Genomic DNA, 10,630 nt, shown 5'->3' with positions numbered 1-10,630 from the left:
CCCCCCCCTGAGTAGGTGTGTGCGTCTCGTTGTGCTGCGGTGCCTGATGCTTACTTGCGTTGTGGCTGCACTTGTTTTTTTTTTTTCTGTTTCTTTGGTTCTCCTTTGCCATGGTTCATCGTTGCCTTCTGTCCTTTTTTTTTTTGTGTTTGCCTCCTCCCTCCTGTCGTTTTCTTTGTGTTCATTAAATTTCTGTTTTCGTGCCACGCAGTTCGTTGTGGCGTCTGCAGCAAAAAGTCAAATACTGCCGTGTATCGGTGTTTATATATATATATATATATATAAACACACACACACATACACGTGCAGCTGGGTGCGGTGCCTGCAGGAGTCGAGCCGCGCCGAGCAGTGAGTGGCGGCGCAGCAGCAGCGGGGGAGCGTGTTTCCGGCCGGTGGTGGGCAGCGACCTCGCCGCACGCACACACACAGACACACGCACACACACACACAGACTGATCAAAGGGAGGTGTAGGGAGCGGAGGAAGGCCGTTAGGTGCAGGGTTCCCGTTGAAGAAACAAGAAAAAAGAAACAGAGGCCATAGTAACAACAAAGAGTCAAACAAAAACAACAAGAAATAAAACGAGAAGGGAAGCAGTGCATATCATACCAGTGCACCTTGGCGATGTTCTCCTTTCCCACAGCCCCATTCACGCCATTGCGTGCGGCTGCCGTATTGCCGGTGCTCCTGCTGTTACTGCTCATTGCTGCGAACGGCGCGCAGGCGTACATCACAGGCGCCGTCTCATGGGCCTCAACGGAGGGCTCCACCGCAGCGGACAGAACTTTTTCTGCGCCACTGTTTGCAACCGATGGCACGGTCCTTCTGTACGCAGAGATGGTCCCGAGCAGTGCAACGTTCCGTCTCCGTAATGTCACCGGCCTTGTGATACAGGAGTCGACGTACGACCCCTTCGCTGAGTGTGCGAGCCCCACCGGGGTGACGCTCTACAACCAAGGCCCGCGTGTGTTCATCTTCTGTGGCGACGGCCAGCTATTCTTCGATGTTGTGCTAGATACCACATCGGGGGCCGTGCATGCGGAGCGCTACACCACCGAGGAGACGTTTTACCCCTCGGAAACGCCACACCCGACACCACTGCTGCTCGCGCGCCGCCCCAATGCAGGGCTGCAGGTGGACGCCGCGCTGGTGGTGTCGCGCCGCGGCCGCGAGTACTGCATTGGGCGCTACGTGCCAAAGGAGCATTTCATTGTGTGCCAGGCGGAGCCTATAGCCGACTTCTACCTCGCAACGTGGGCGGCAGCGGCGTCAGCGGAGGAGCTGGACCCAAATACATACCTCATCACGGAGTCTAAAGTGCCGACGGGACTGCGGCTCGACAACTACTACCTGCCAACGTTTGCATCCGGTGTCAGACCCAACGCGACGAGTACGCTCACGCTGGAGGATAGCTCCGGTGTGATGCACACAAACGTGAATGATGCAAACGGCTCTGCTCCTCTTATTGCGTATGTGCAAGCCGGCGTGTCAGAGACACTGCGTGTGACGATCGCTGTCGTAAATGTCTACACACTAGAGTTTGTGAAGAGTGGGTCCGTCAACAGCGAGATTGCGGTGGAGACAAGGAGTCCAGTGTCGAGTGCGTATATGGTGGCCAATGAAAACAGCTACGCTGTGGTCGTGCAGACATCCGATGTGTTGATGGTCATTGACTACAATGGTTTACCAGAAGTCGTAACGCCAAAGTGGGCGCTGCACCTGCGTACAGTGCCTGAAGTTATTTTCTCGCCTCTTCGAGACTTGAGCGCCTCTGCTGATGAATGGCACCGTCGACAGGGCTCGCCGTCGTACACAGACTACAACCCGTACCACACAATTCAGGCAACAAGCCTTACTGTGGTTCAGGCGTCGTCAAATATGACCACGTATGCCTTGTCGTCTGGTTCTGTTAGCGGGAGCATGGGTGAGATATGGAGTGATGCATCGGCACCGTTTTGCAATATCAATGATCGCATTGCTGTCATCACAGCATTTGAAGACAATTTGGTCTACGTTGGCTGCACAGCCAGTGGCCACTACACCTTGATCGACCTCTTACAAGGCTCATTGTCCTACTTTATCAAGTGGCCAACGGTGTATCCGTCTGTGATGGCATCATTCGGTTATATTAACCGAATAGGATCTGTAACACTGTCCAATGGAACAAATGCCAGGGGTATTGACTTGAATCCATTGCTCTTGTTTAGCGAATCGGTTTTAAGCCAGCGGCGGCAACAACCGGCGGGCGCATATTACCAGGGTCAAGTTGCTATGCTGACGGAGGTCGATGAATCACCACAGGAAATGATGTTCTCGTACTATGTGCACAGCACTAGAGGAACGGACGGTGGCCGCACACCCATGCCGCGGAAAACTGGCCCCACGAAGCTGCCACGAAATGTGACCTCTGCGGCTCCGTTTACAGTGTTCTTTGGGGATCGAAAACGCTACATTGCCACAGCGACAACTGCTGGTATTCTCACTGTGTTCCAGGCGAGTGACGGCTCAAAGGTGTCCGACTTGAATCTTAGCATGTGCATTAAGGATCCGACACACCCAGAAGTGGATACAGTGGCATTTATGAATTCGTTGCAGCACTTTGGCTCTTACACGGATTACTACGTTGTACTTGGTGGAACTTCCACTTGTATTTTTGAAGTGAACGACACGTTGATTCCTCGCATGACACAATTTCAACGGAATACCCAGGGAGCTACCTTTGGAACCACCACGTACAGTGGCTACAGGTACACTACTGCAACAAGAGAACTGGCTGCATTCTCAAGTTTTTTTGACACCACATCAACGAACGTGTACTCGGTGGCAGGTCTTGATGCCTATGTTGTGGGTTCCAATGTGTTTGTCTACATCAAGGATGGTACCATTACTTGCCGAAGTGTACGAAGTGATATTACAGTCTGGACGCAGGCACTTCCTACGGGATATCAAGCTCCTATTGTGCACATGTCCTATTACAACAACACTGTATTTGTGGTGGATCAACAGAAAATTTATCGTTACGATGTTCAGTACCGTGAAGTCGATAATGGCGCGTCGCGTGTGCTTTTCCAAGCTACCGTAGGAGCTCCTGGTATGTCCATTCAGGGTTCGACTGTGGGACAGGGTATCGTGGTTGTCTATACAATCACAGCACTGTATGCGTATGACGCTGCCACAGGTCAACGGATGTGGCAACGCACCCCACGGACAACACAGTCGTTTTCTGGTGGAAAAACTGAGGTTGTGGTGTATGCACCGGAAGATGCGGGTGGAAGCAGTACTTCGGAGACAGGTCCCGCGTATATTGAGGTGCGTGTCAACACCCCTGGTAGAGAATCCATGCGGCTCGTTGATGTGTATACACAGTTCAGTGGGTCAGCACTGACTAGTGTATCAGAGGTGCCGAATGACTTAACCGGGCCTGTTATTTGGGGCAACAGGTACGTGACATTCTCGGCGGGTGGAGCGGGAGGGATGGTAGCCTTCCGTGCTCTTAACCTTCCGAACGTAACAATCCCAGAGCAGGCAAAGCGGGTGGCTACACCTACCACGGATGTGTTCGTGCCAGGTGAGAATCCCATTGTGCCGGTTCCGCCGGTCCTTCCACGTGGTGATGATATGGCAGCCGGTGCACCGCCAATGATCTTCTCTCTTATTGGTGATGCTGCTCTGGTTTCAGAAGATCGGACACATGCGGTTGTCGGAATTAACCTGCGCAAGGGCGAAACGACTGAATATACGGTGCGTTGTGTCAACGTGAATGATCCGCAAGGGTCACCAAGACGTGAATGGGCACTTAGGCCTGGGACATCTCTGTCCAGTGCCAAATTCTTGGGGATTAGCAATACTCATTTCGCTATCTTCACCACTACTCAGTTTCAGTTTTATGCGTGGTCAAATTGTCAGGAGATTGGTTCACTACAGGTGTTGAGTAAACCTAACAACGGCTTCCCACCCTACATTACCCGTGGAGACAAGAACCAGTGGATCTTCCTTAACGGTGAAGACGTTATTGCGATGGATGCTTCATCTGGTAACCAGGTGTGGCAGACAACGGTGGGCAAGTGCTCTACCATTCGACTCGTGGGCGGCTCTGTTATATGCGATGGTGGGTCTGCTGTGGCTGTAATTAACGCTGATAGTGGGGGCGTAATGTTCCAGGATGCAGCAGCGGGTGCCATTGCACTGGCCGGATCCAACTTTGCTGGTGTGGCAGTCACGGCACGTGGGTACAGTGCCGTTTACTACTCAACCTCGGGCAAGGTATTCGAGGCAGAAGTCGGGATTCCAGGGAATGCAGGAAACGTGGTGGCTGCGATTTCTGGGAGGTCGGCCACAAACGTCGTTGTGTTTTTCGATGGCTTGGTGGCGTCTGTAACATTCAGTCCGGACACGAGTAGTGCAAAGGTGGACTGGACCAACGACCTGAATGGGGAATCACCGCAGCTAGGCGCGGCTGGGTATGTGGCTGCTGCTAACGCCAACATTGCTGTCGGTACGTCCAATGGCATTGTCATGCTGGATGCTTCTACGGGCCAGCCGTTTGCAAACATATCCCTGCAGATCCGATTTCAGAAGGATGCTGGTGAAGTTCAAATGATGAAGATCTTGCCTGTGACGAGCAACAGCGTCTATGCTTTTATGTGGAATGGATACATTACGTTGATTAATAGTACTCCAGGTGAAGCATCGACAGTTTTCGCCTTCGGCTCCGGTGTAAAGCGTGCTTCTCAGCTCTCCCTTGTGGACAGATACCTTCTGATCAGTTCAGGTGCCTCAGCTGGCATAGTGCCGCTTGGCACATCGTACTGGGGTGCTCCTGTGTCGGAGGCAGCAATGACACGAGGTAACACCGGCATCTTTATTGCTGGTAGGGATCAAACGAACACCACGGGTGTGAATTTGGCTGCTGTCACATCGACAGGTAGGAAGTTCACTCGTCACGTTCCCAGAGAGGTCCAGATACTTAGTTCCATGCCGACAGGCAAGTTTGTGGTATTCTTTGGGAATCGCTCGATTAGTTCTATCGGTGACGCCGAGGGATCGGGTATGGACTTCGCATTACCTGCATCTTGTCTGGGGGCGGAACTAAAGTATGCTTCACGCGGTGAGGCTGTGGGTGGATCATCTGTAGTGTGGTATGGCGATTCTACTCACAGCTGCATCTTCATTGTCGACCAGAAAGGAGCCCCACCTACTCTACTGACGACTTTTACTGAAGTATACACAGGTATGGCGAATGTGCGTTACGGCAATAGCTTCGCACTTATCTCACCGATGGGCATCTCTTTTATTGGTCACGATGGGTACCTCATCGGTTTTGTCCCCAAAGACAGAGCCACCTACATATCTTCACTCTCCTCGCCTGATACCGGTCAAGGTATCGTGGTGACCGTCGATCGTGGAAACGGGATCAACTGCTTCCAGGTAGAAGAGATGCTGCATGTGTGGAACTACACCTTGTCAGCGACGTCATCAGCCCCCATAACTTATTACAACGACAGTATCTTCGTTTCAACAGAGAAGGGTCCATACCATCTCTCACTCAAGGAATTTACGTACCCATGTCCAGATCGAGCTCTCCTTTTTTTGTCGCGCGAACCCGTTGTGGGTCGCACAACGTATCACTCGCAGGTGGTGGTGAATGAGGTGTATACCATGGCCTACGTCACAACCTACCAGACCTTCTATGCCTTTGATACCTTCACAGGCGAGGTTTTGTGGCAACGCCCTGATCTATACGGTGTGAAACATGCGGTTGTGCTTCGAAATGGCATGCTGTTGGCAGCCAGTAGCGAGACGAGTGGTGTGGTATTCCTGAATCCCTTCACTGGTGAGACGCTGCTCACCTTCGCCGGTTCCGGTTTTGGCAGTAGTGCCGCTGTATTTACCTCGCCCAATGACATGGGGACCGTTGCGTTTGGTGATGCAATTGCAACTGTACTCGACATTGCAAATTACGACTCCTACTTCAATGGGGTGAAACCGAACCGACCAGTGAACACAAACACGCCGCCATACAGGCCGTACAGCTACAGCAAAAACGACCGCCCGAATGACTGCAGTGCACCAAGCAGTGCAGGTATGCCTCTCTATCCTCAAATAGGACTGGAGTGGGTCTCCGGATCGCATTATGGTCTTGCGGGTGCTGCGCAAACGTTTATCGACATTCCACCCGGTCACGAGAGCGGGTGGGCAGCCTCGTTGGGGACGCAAACAGTATACATTGCACGTGTCACAAAGGGTATATTTGAGCAAACTGCCCGTGTTCGCCTCGATGAAAGGGGGTGCAACATGCTGAATCTTTTCGCTTCCAGTGCAGAGAAGGTTATTGTTGGTATCAGGTGCAACGACAAAACACTGTTCTTCAACGCATCAGGGGTGCTTCAAGGAAACGGTACGCGTTTCGCAAAAAGCAGCCATTCCGCTGTCATAAGGGATTACGGGTTTTTCATGAATGACAAGAATTATTTTGACGGTATAAGTTTGTCTACTTTTAACATGGTACCGAATAGTGCAAACACCGTTAAGTGCGAGAGTGGGTATAATATGGTGGCAGTCCCCAAAGAAGAGCGTATTATATTATTCTGCGATGATGTCGGCATCCGGAGTGTGCAGTACTCTACCTTGAGCCAAATTGGTGGAATAGCCACCGCTGGGCCAGGTCTTACGACGTTTACTACCTATGACGTGGATGAAGCGAGTAATTTGGGCATTGCATGTGGCCAAGGTGGACCAGGTCTTTATATGGTGGTTTTCAGACTCAATAACGCCTCTGTCATAATGACGCACAATGAAACAATTAGGGGCAAGCCTCTCTGTGGGATTCGCTACCCGGACAATACTAACATCACTTCCCCATTGTTTGTGCTGGCCTATCCAGATGGGTTCAAAACGTGGTCCTTGACAGGCGGTCCACCCCGTGAAACCCAGAATATCGGTAACTCCATCCCCGCAGCGATAACATCCAACGGTGTCATATACCGAAACAAGGCCTATGATTACTACTTCCGAGGTTTCGGTGGATCCGCAAGTAGGCTGGTGAAGGAGGCTGCGGGAGAAGTGACTGGACACATGATTGTACGCGGCACTGACGGGTTTAAAGCAACTTCAGTGGCCATTGTATATGGTAGAGAATTCAGCTTCGCTCTCGACACTTCTATGGCGGATCCAAGGCCATTGTGGAGTGGTGGTGGTGGTATTCAGTACAACCCGAATGCGCGCTACGTTTCGTCAATACCGTATGTCTACACTACGACAGATACTCAAGCCTTCGTAGGTTTAATGGCAAGGAATGTCTCCTTCAGTGTCGAGGGAACGTTTCGGATGAGCTCATCGTTAGTCGACGGAGAGCAACGGGCATTTTTCGCACAACCTGGGACAATAGGCTGTGTAAGCAGTAGCGGTAATGTATTGTGGAACGTTGGCTTCAGCAACAGTGGCCGCCCACCCATTCCCTTCAGCCCCGTTGTGATGGAAAATTTGGACTACGGACTGGCATCAGGTGGCGGGCGCACAGCAGTGATTTTCAACAAGCGTACAGGTGCTATTGCGATGTCCTTCCTCTTGGATACGTGTCGGTTTTCTGCTGACGTCAACGACGCACAAGTGTTTACCAATGGAACACTGGTTTACATCACCATTATGAGGTGGTCGTGCATGCACATTGTAGACATCAACGTGAAAAATGAGACTGGCGTGCCAAGCATAACACCAGTGACGACGCTGGAGGTGTCGGGGTTAGCAGAGGGTATGAGAGAAGGATTTCCCATCTGGGCGAAAGTCGAAAGGGCTGACCACATTGTCTTTGCAGCTGAAACACCGAACACGGATGGACGCAATCAAACCTTTGTCGTCTACCGCATCGATAACGCGCGTACCTCTTCGTGGACGTTGTTATGGAGGGCTAGCCTTCGCGTAGACATGGGACGTACTTCCACGTATGGTTACTTCATTTACACCTCCGTTGAATCCATACTGAATGTGTACGATCTTCTGACTGGACGCTACGTCTGGGGATACATTTTTGATACAAGCATTACTGCTCCAGTTGTGGGTGCAGATCGCACGTTGTATGTTCTGACCGTAGGCGGTGTACAGTCGCTCCGATCATACCTCAACACAGCATGGTCTTTGCGTCTCATGGGCAACACCAGTGTGCCAAGCATGATGTTAGGTGATCGAAGCGCGCCACTTGGGCCGTTGCGCACACCATATGGACAGATACTCTTCTCCAGCATCGTAAACACGATAGCGTTTACGCACGAGCGGGAAGCTGCATCACTAAAGTTGGGATGGGTGGCAGAGAAGCCAATTTCTCGCCTCAATATGATGCCCTTAGCTGGGAACACGGTGGTGGGACTGTTCGACAGTGGTATCGGCTCTGGTGCGCTGGATCTTTCCTCCGGGTTGATGTTGTGGTTCAGCGGCGAGTACTCGGCGACTCCCATAAATAACGGTGTTTTCATTCCGAATGCTCCACTGTTTGCCTGCTCGTTTGTCCGCGAGAGTCCCACGTGCCGCTTAGTTCCTCTGGAGCTCCTGCAGCCTCGTACCAAATTGCCGTTGTACTTGTATGATGCAGAGCCACTTGAAAAAACACCGAGTGATTGGGTGCCGATTTACCCCGGGGGTGGCGGTAACAAACCGATGAGGCCAACTCCACGCTGTGTCTCTCTGATGTATTCACTCCTCCCGCCATTCGCGAACTGCGTCGTCGAAGTCATTGCAAAGACATATCCCCAAGGGCGAGATACACCGTTGTCATGCCCTGATGTGTTCTATCCCTTTTTGAAGTGCATGGAATCTCTGACATTGTTGGGTGACTCTTGTGTTGACGTTGCGACATACATGAGCGTGGACTGGAAACGCCAGACGTCAGACCCGCTGTCCCCAGTGGGGGTGTGCGACGCGACGGAATCGCAGTACCGCTGCAATACTACGGACGGGGAGGTGCTGGCAAAAACATGTCAACTCATGTCACTACCCTTTCTGCCCAGTGGATACGAAAATCCGGTGGGTTACGATCTTGGTTACGAACTCCCTGTATTCCAGTTTCCCTCGCCGCCAGTGTCGTCAAAGAGCAACGCTCTTGTGATTGCTATGGTTATTGTTGCCGTCGTTGTCGTCGTCGCCGTCGCTGCAGGAGTTGGTGTGTACTGCTACCGACGCAGGAAGAAGAGGCGTGATGCGCGGTTCTTCGACGACGACGACAACCAGAGCGCTGCTCTTCTTAAGCACGATAACGATGAAGAGCCCATGACAAGCTTTTCACCCCGCAGCCACGCTGCAAGCTCAATGATAAGTTCTCTAGACGTTGACGGCGTTGCACCACGTGCACCGCCACCACCAGTACAAGAGGATGACAGCTTCTCTGAAGTATCTGCTGTTGCACCAGCAGCAACAACAACAGCAACAGCAGGAGCAGGAGCAGGAGCGGCATCAGTCCCAGCCGCAGCGGCGGCACCTGCTGCCGCTAGGCCGAAGAAGATGCCGCCGAAGATGCCGACGAAGGTGCCGGGCAAGATGATGGCGAAGAAGGGCTTTGGCCCCAAGGTACCGCCACCGGCAGCAGGAGCCAGCACCAACCCCAACCTGGCAATTGTCGATGACATTTAAAACGTTTCACGTCTTTATTTTCGCCCTCCCCTCTGTCTGTGCCTTTGTTTTTTTCCTCTCTTCTTCATTCCCCTCTGTCCCATTCTTCCAACCGTCCCCCCCCCCCNTTTTTTTTTTTTTCCTTGGTGGCTGGTCTCTGTCCCGTCGGTGTGTCGCGCCGTCGCTGGCGATCGCCCCTCGGGCGGCGGGCGGGCGGATTTCATGCGGCAGCGGCGGACGCACGCGCGAGAAGTCATGCCAATCAAACCACTGTATCAACGACGATGCCAACGCAAACGGGGGTACGCACAACGCAAGAAATGATGAACAACTTACCAGGGACGGCAATGGGTGCCGTGACAACTCTCAATCCTACTGTTACTGCTTTTGTTTCTCCACTCCGCAGAGCGGCAGCAGAGGAAAAAAGAAAAGAAAACAAACAAATAAATTTGTATTGCCCCTCTCTCATTAGCGGTGAATTTCCCCCTCCCCAACAGCGACGCCTCTGCCTCCTTGGTGCTCCTCACGCCTTGCTTGCATTGGTACGTGTGTGTGCGTGCTGATGGGGGTGGCAGAGAGGCTACCAAGAGAGAGGGGCAGCCTGTTACCTAAAGCGAGAAGCGTGCGAATGACGCACCAGTGTTGTATTTGGGTTTCTTTGTATTGTTAAGGGAGTTGTGGGGACATGAGCGAGCGAGGAGACAACAGAGAACGTGTGCAGTCAAGTGCAATGATCGTTATATATATATATATATGCTAACAAACCAACAACAACAAAAAGCAAGAACAAAAAAGACAACAGAAGAGATACGATAACGAAGGAACAAAAAAAAAACTAGAGGGATAGAAAGCAGTGGAAGCGGCTGCATTTGTAACTGAGATGCAACAGTAATATATAATCATGTGTGCCGGCATATGTACATGCGTGTGTCTGTATGTACGTACGTCTGCAGCTGTGCACGCCGCCGCTACTCTCTTCTGTTGGTATCTCTATCTATCTTTCTATCAACCTATATATATATATATATATATAT

General features: G+C 51.8%; 1 protein-coding gene across 1 annotated transcript; it reads left to right on the top strand.

Moving 5' to 3' along the window:
- Positions 1-623: 623 nt before the first annotated feature.
- On the top strand, positions 624-9,617 carry DQ04_05801000 (hypothetical protein; the record flags this gene model as incomplete). The annotated part of the gene is made up of 1 exon (XM_009314387.1): positions 624-9,617. One exon carries the CDS (start codon positions 624-626, stop codon positions 9,615-9,617), a length of 8,994 nt encoding a protein of 2,997 aa, XP_009312662.1.
- Positions 9,618-10,630: the final 1,013 nt, after the last annotated feature.

This window comes from Trypanosoma grayi (assembly GCF_000691245.1).
Source record: "Trypanosoma grayi strain ANR4 Tgr_580_V1, whole genome shotgun sequence".
Classification (NCBI taxonomy): Eukaryota; Euglenozoa; class Kinetoplastea; order Trypanosomatida; family Trypanosomatidae; genus Trypanosoma; species Trypanosoma grayi.
This window is presented reverse-complemented; position numbering and strand designations above follow the sequence as displayed.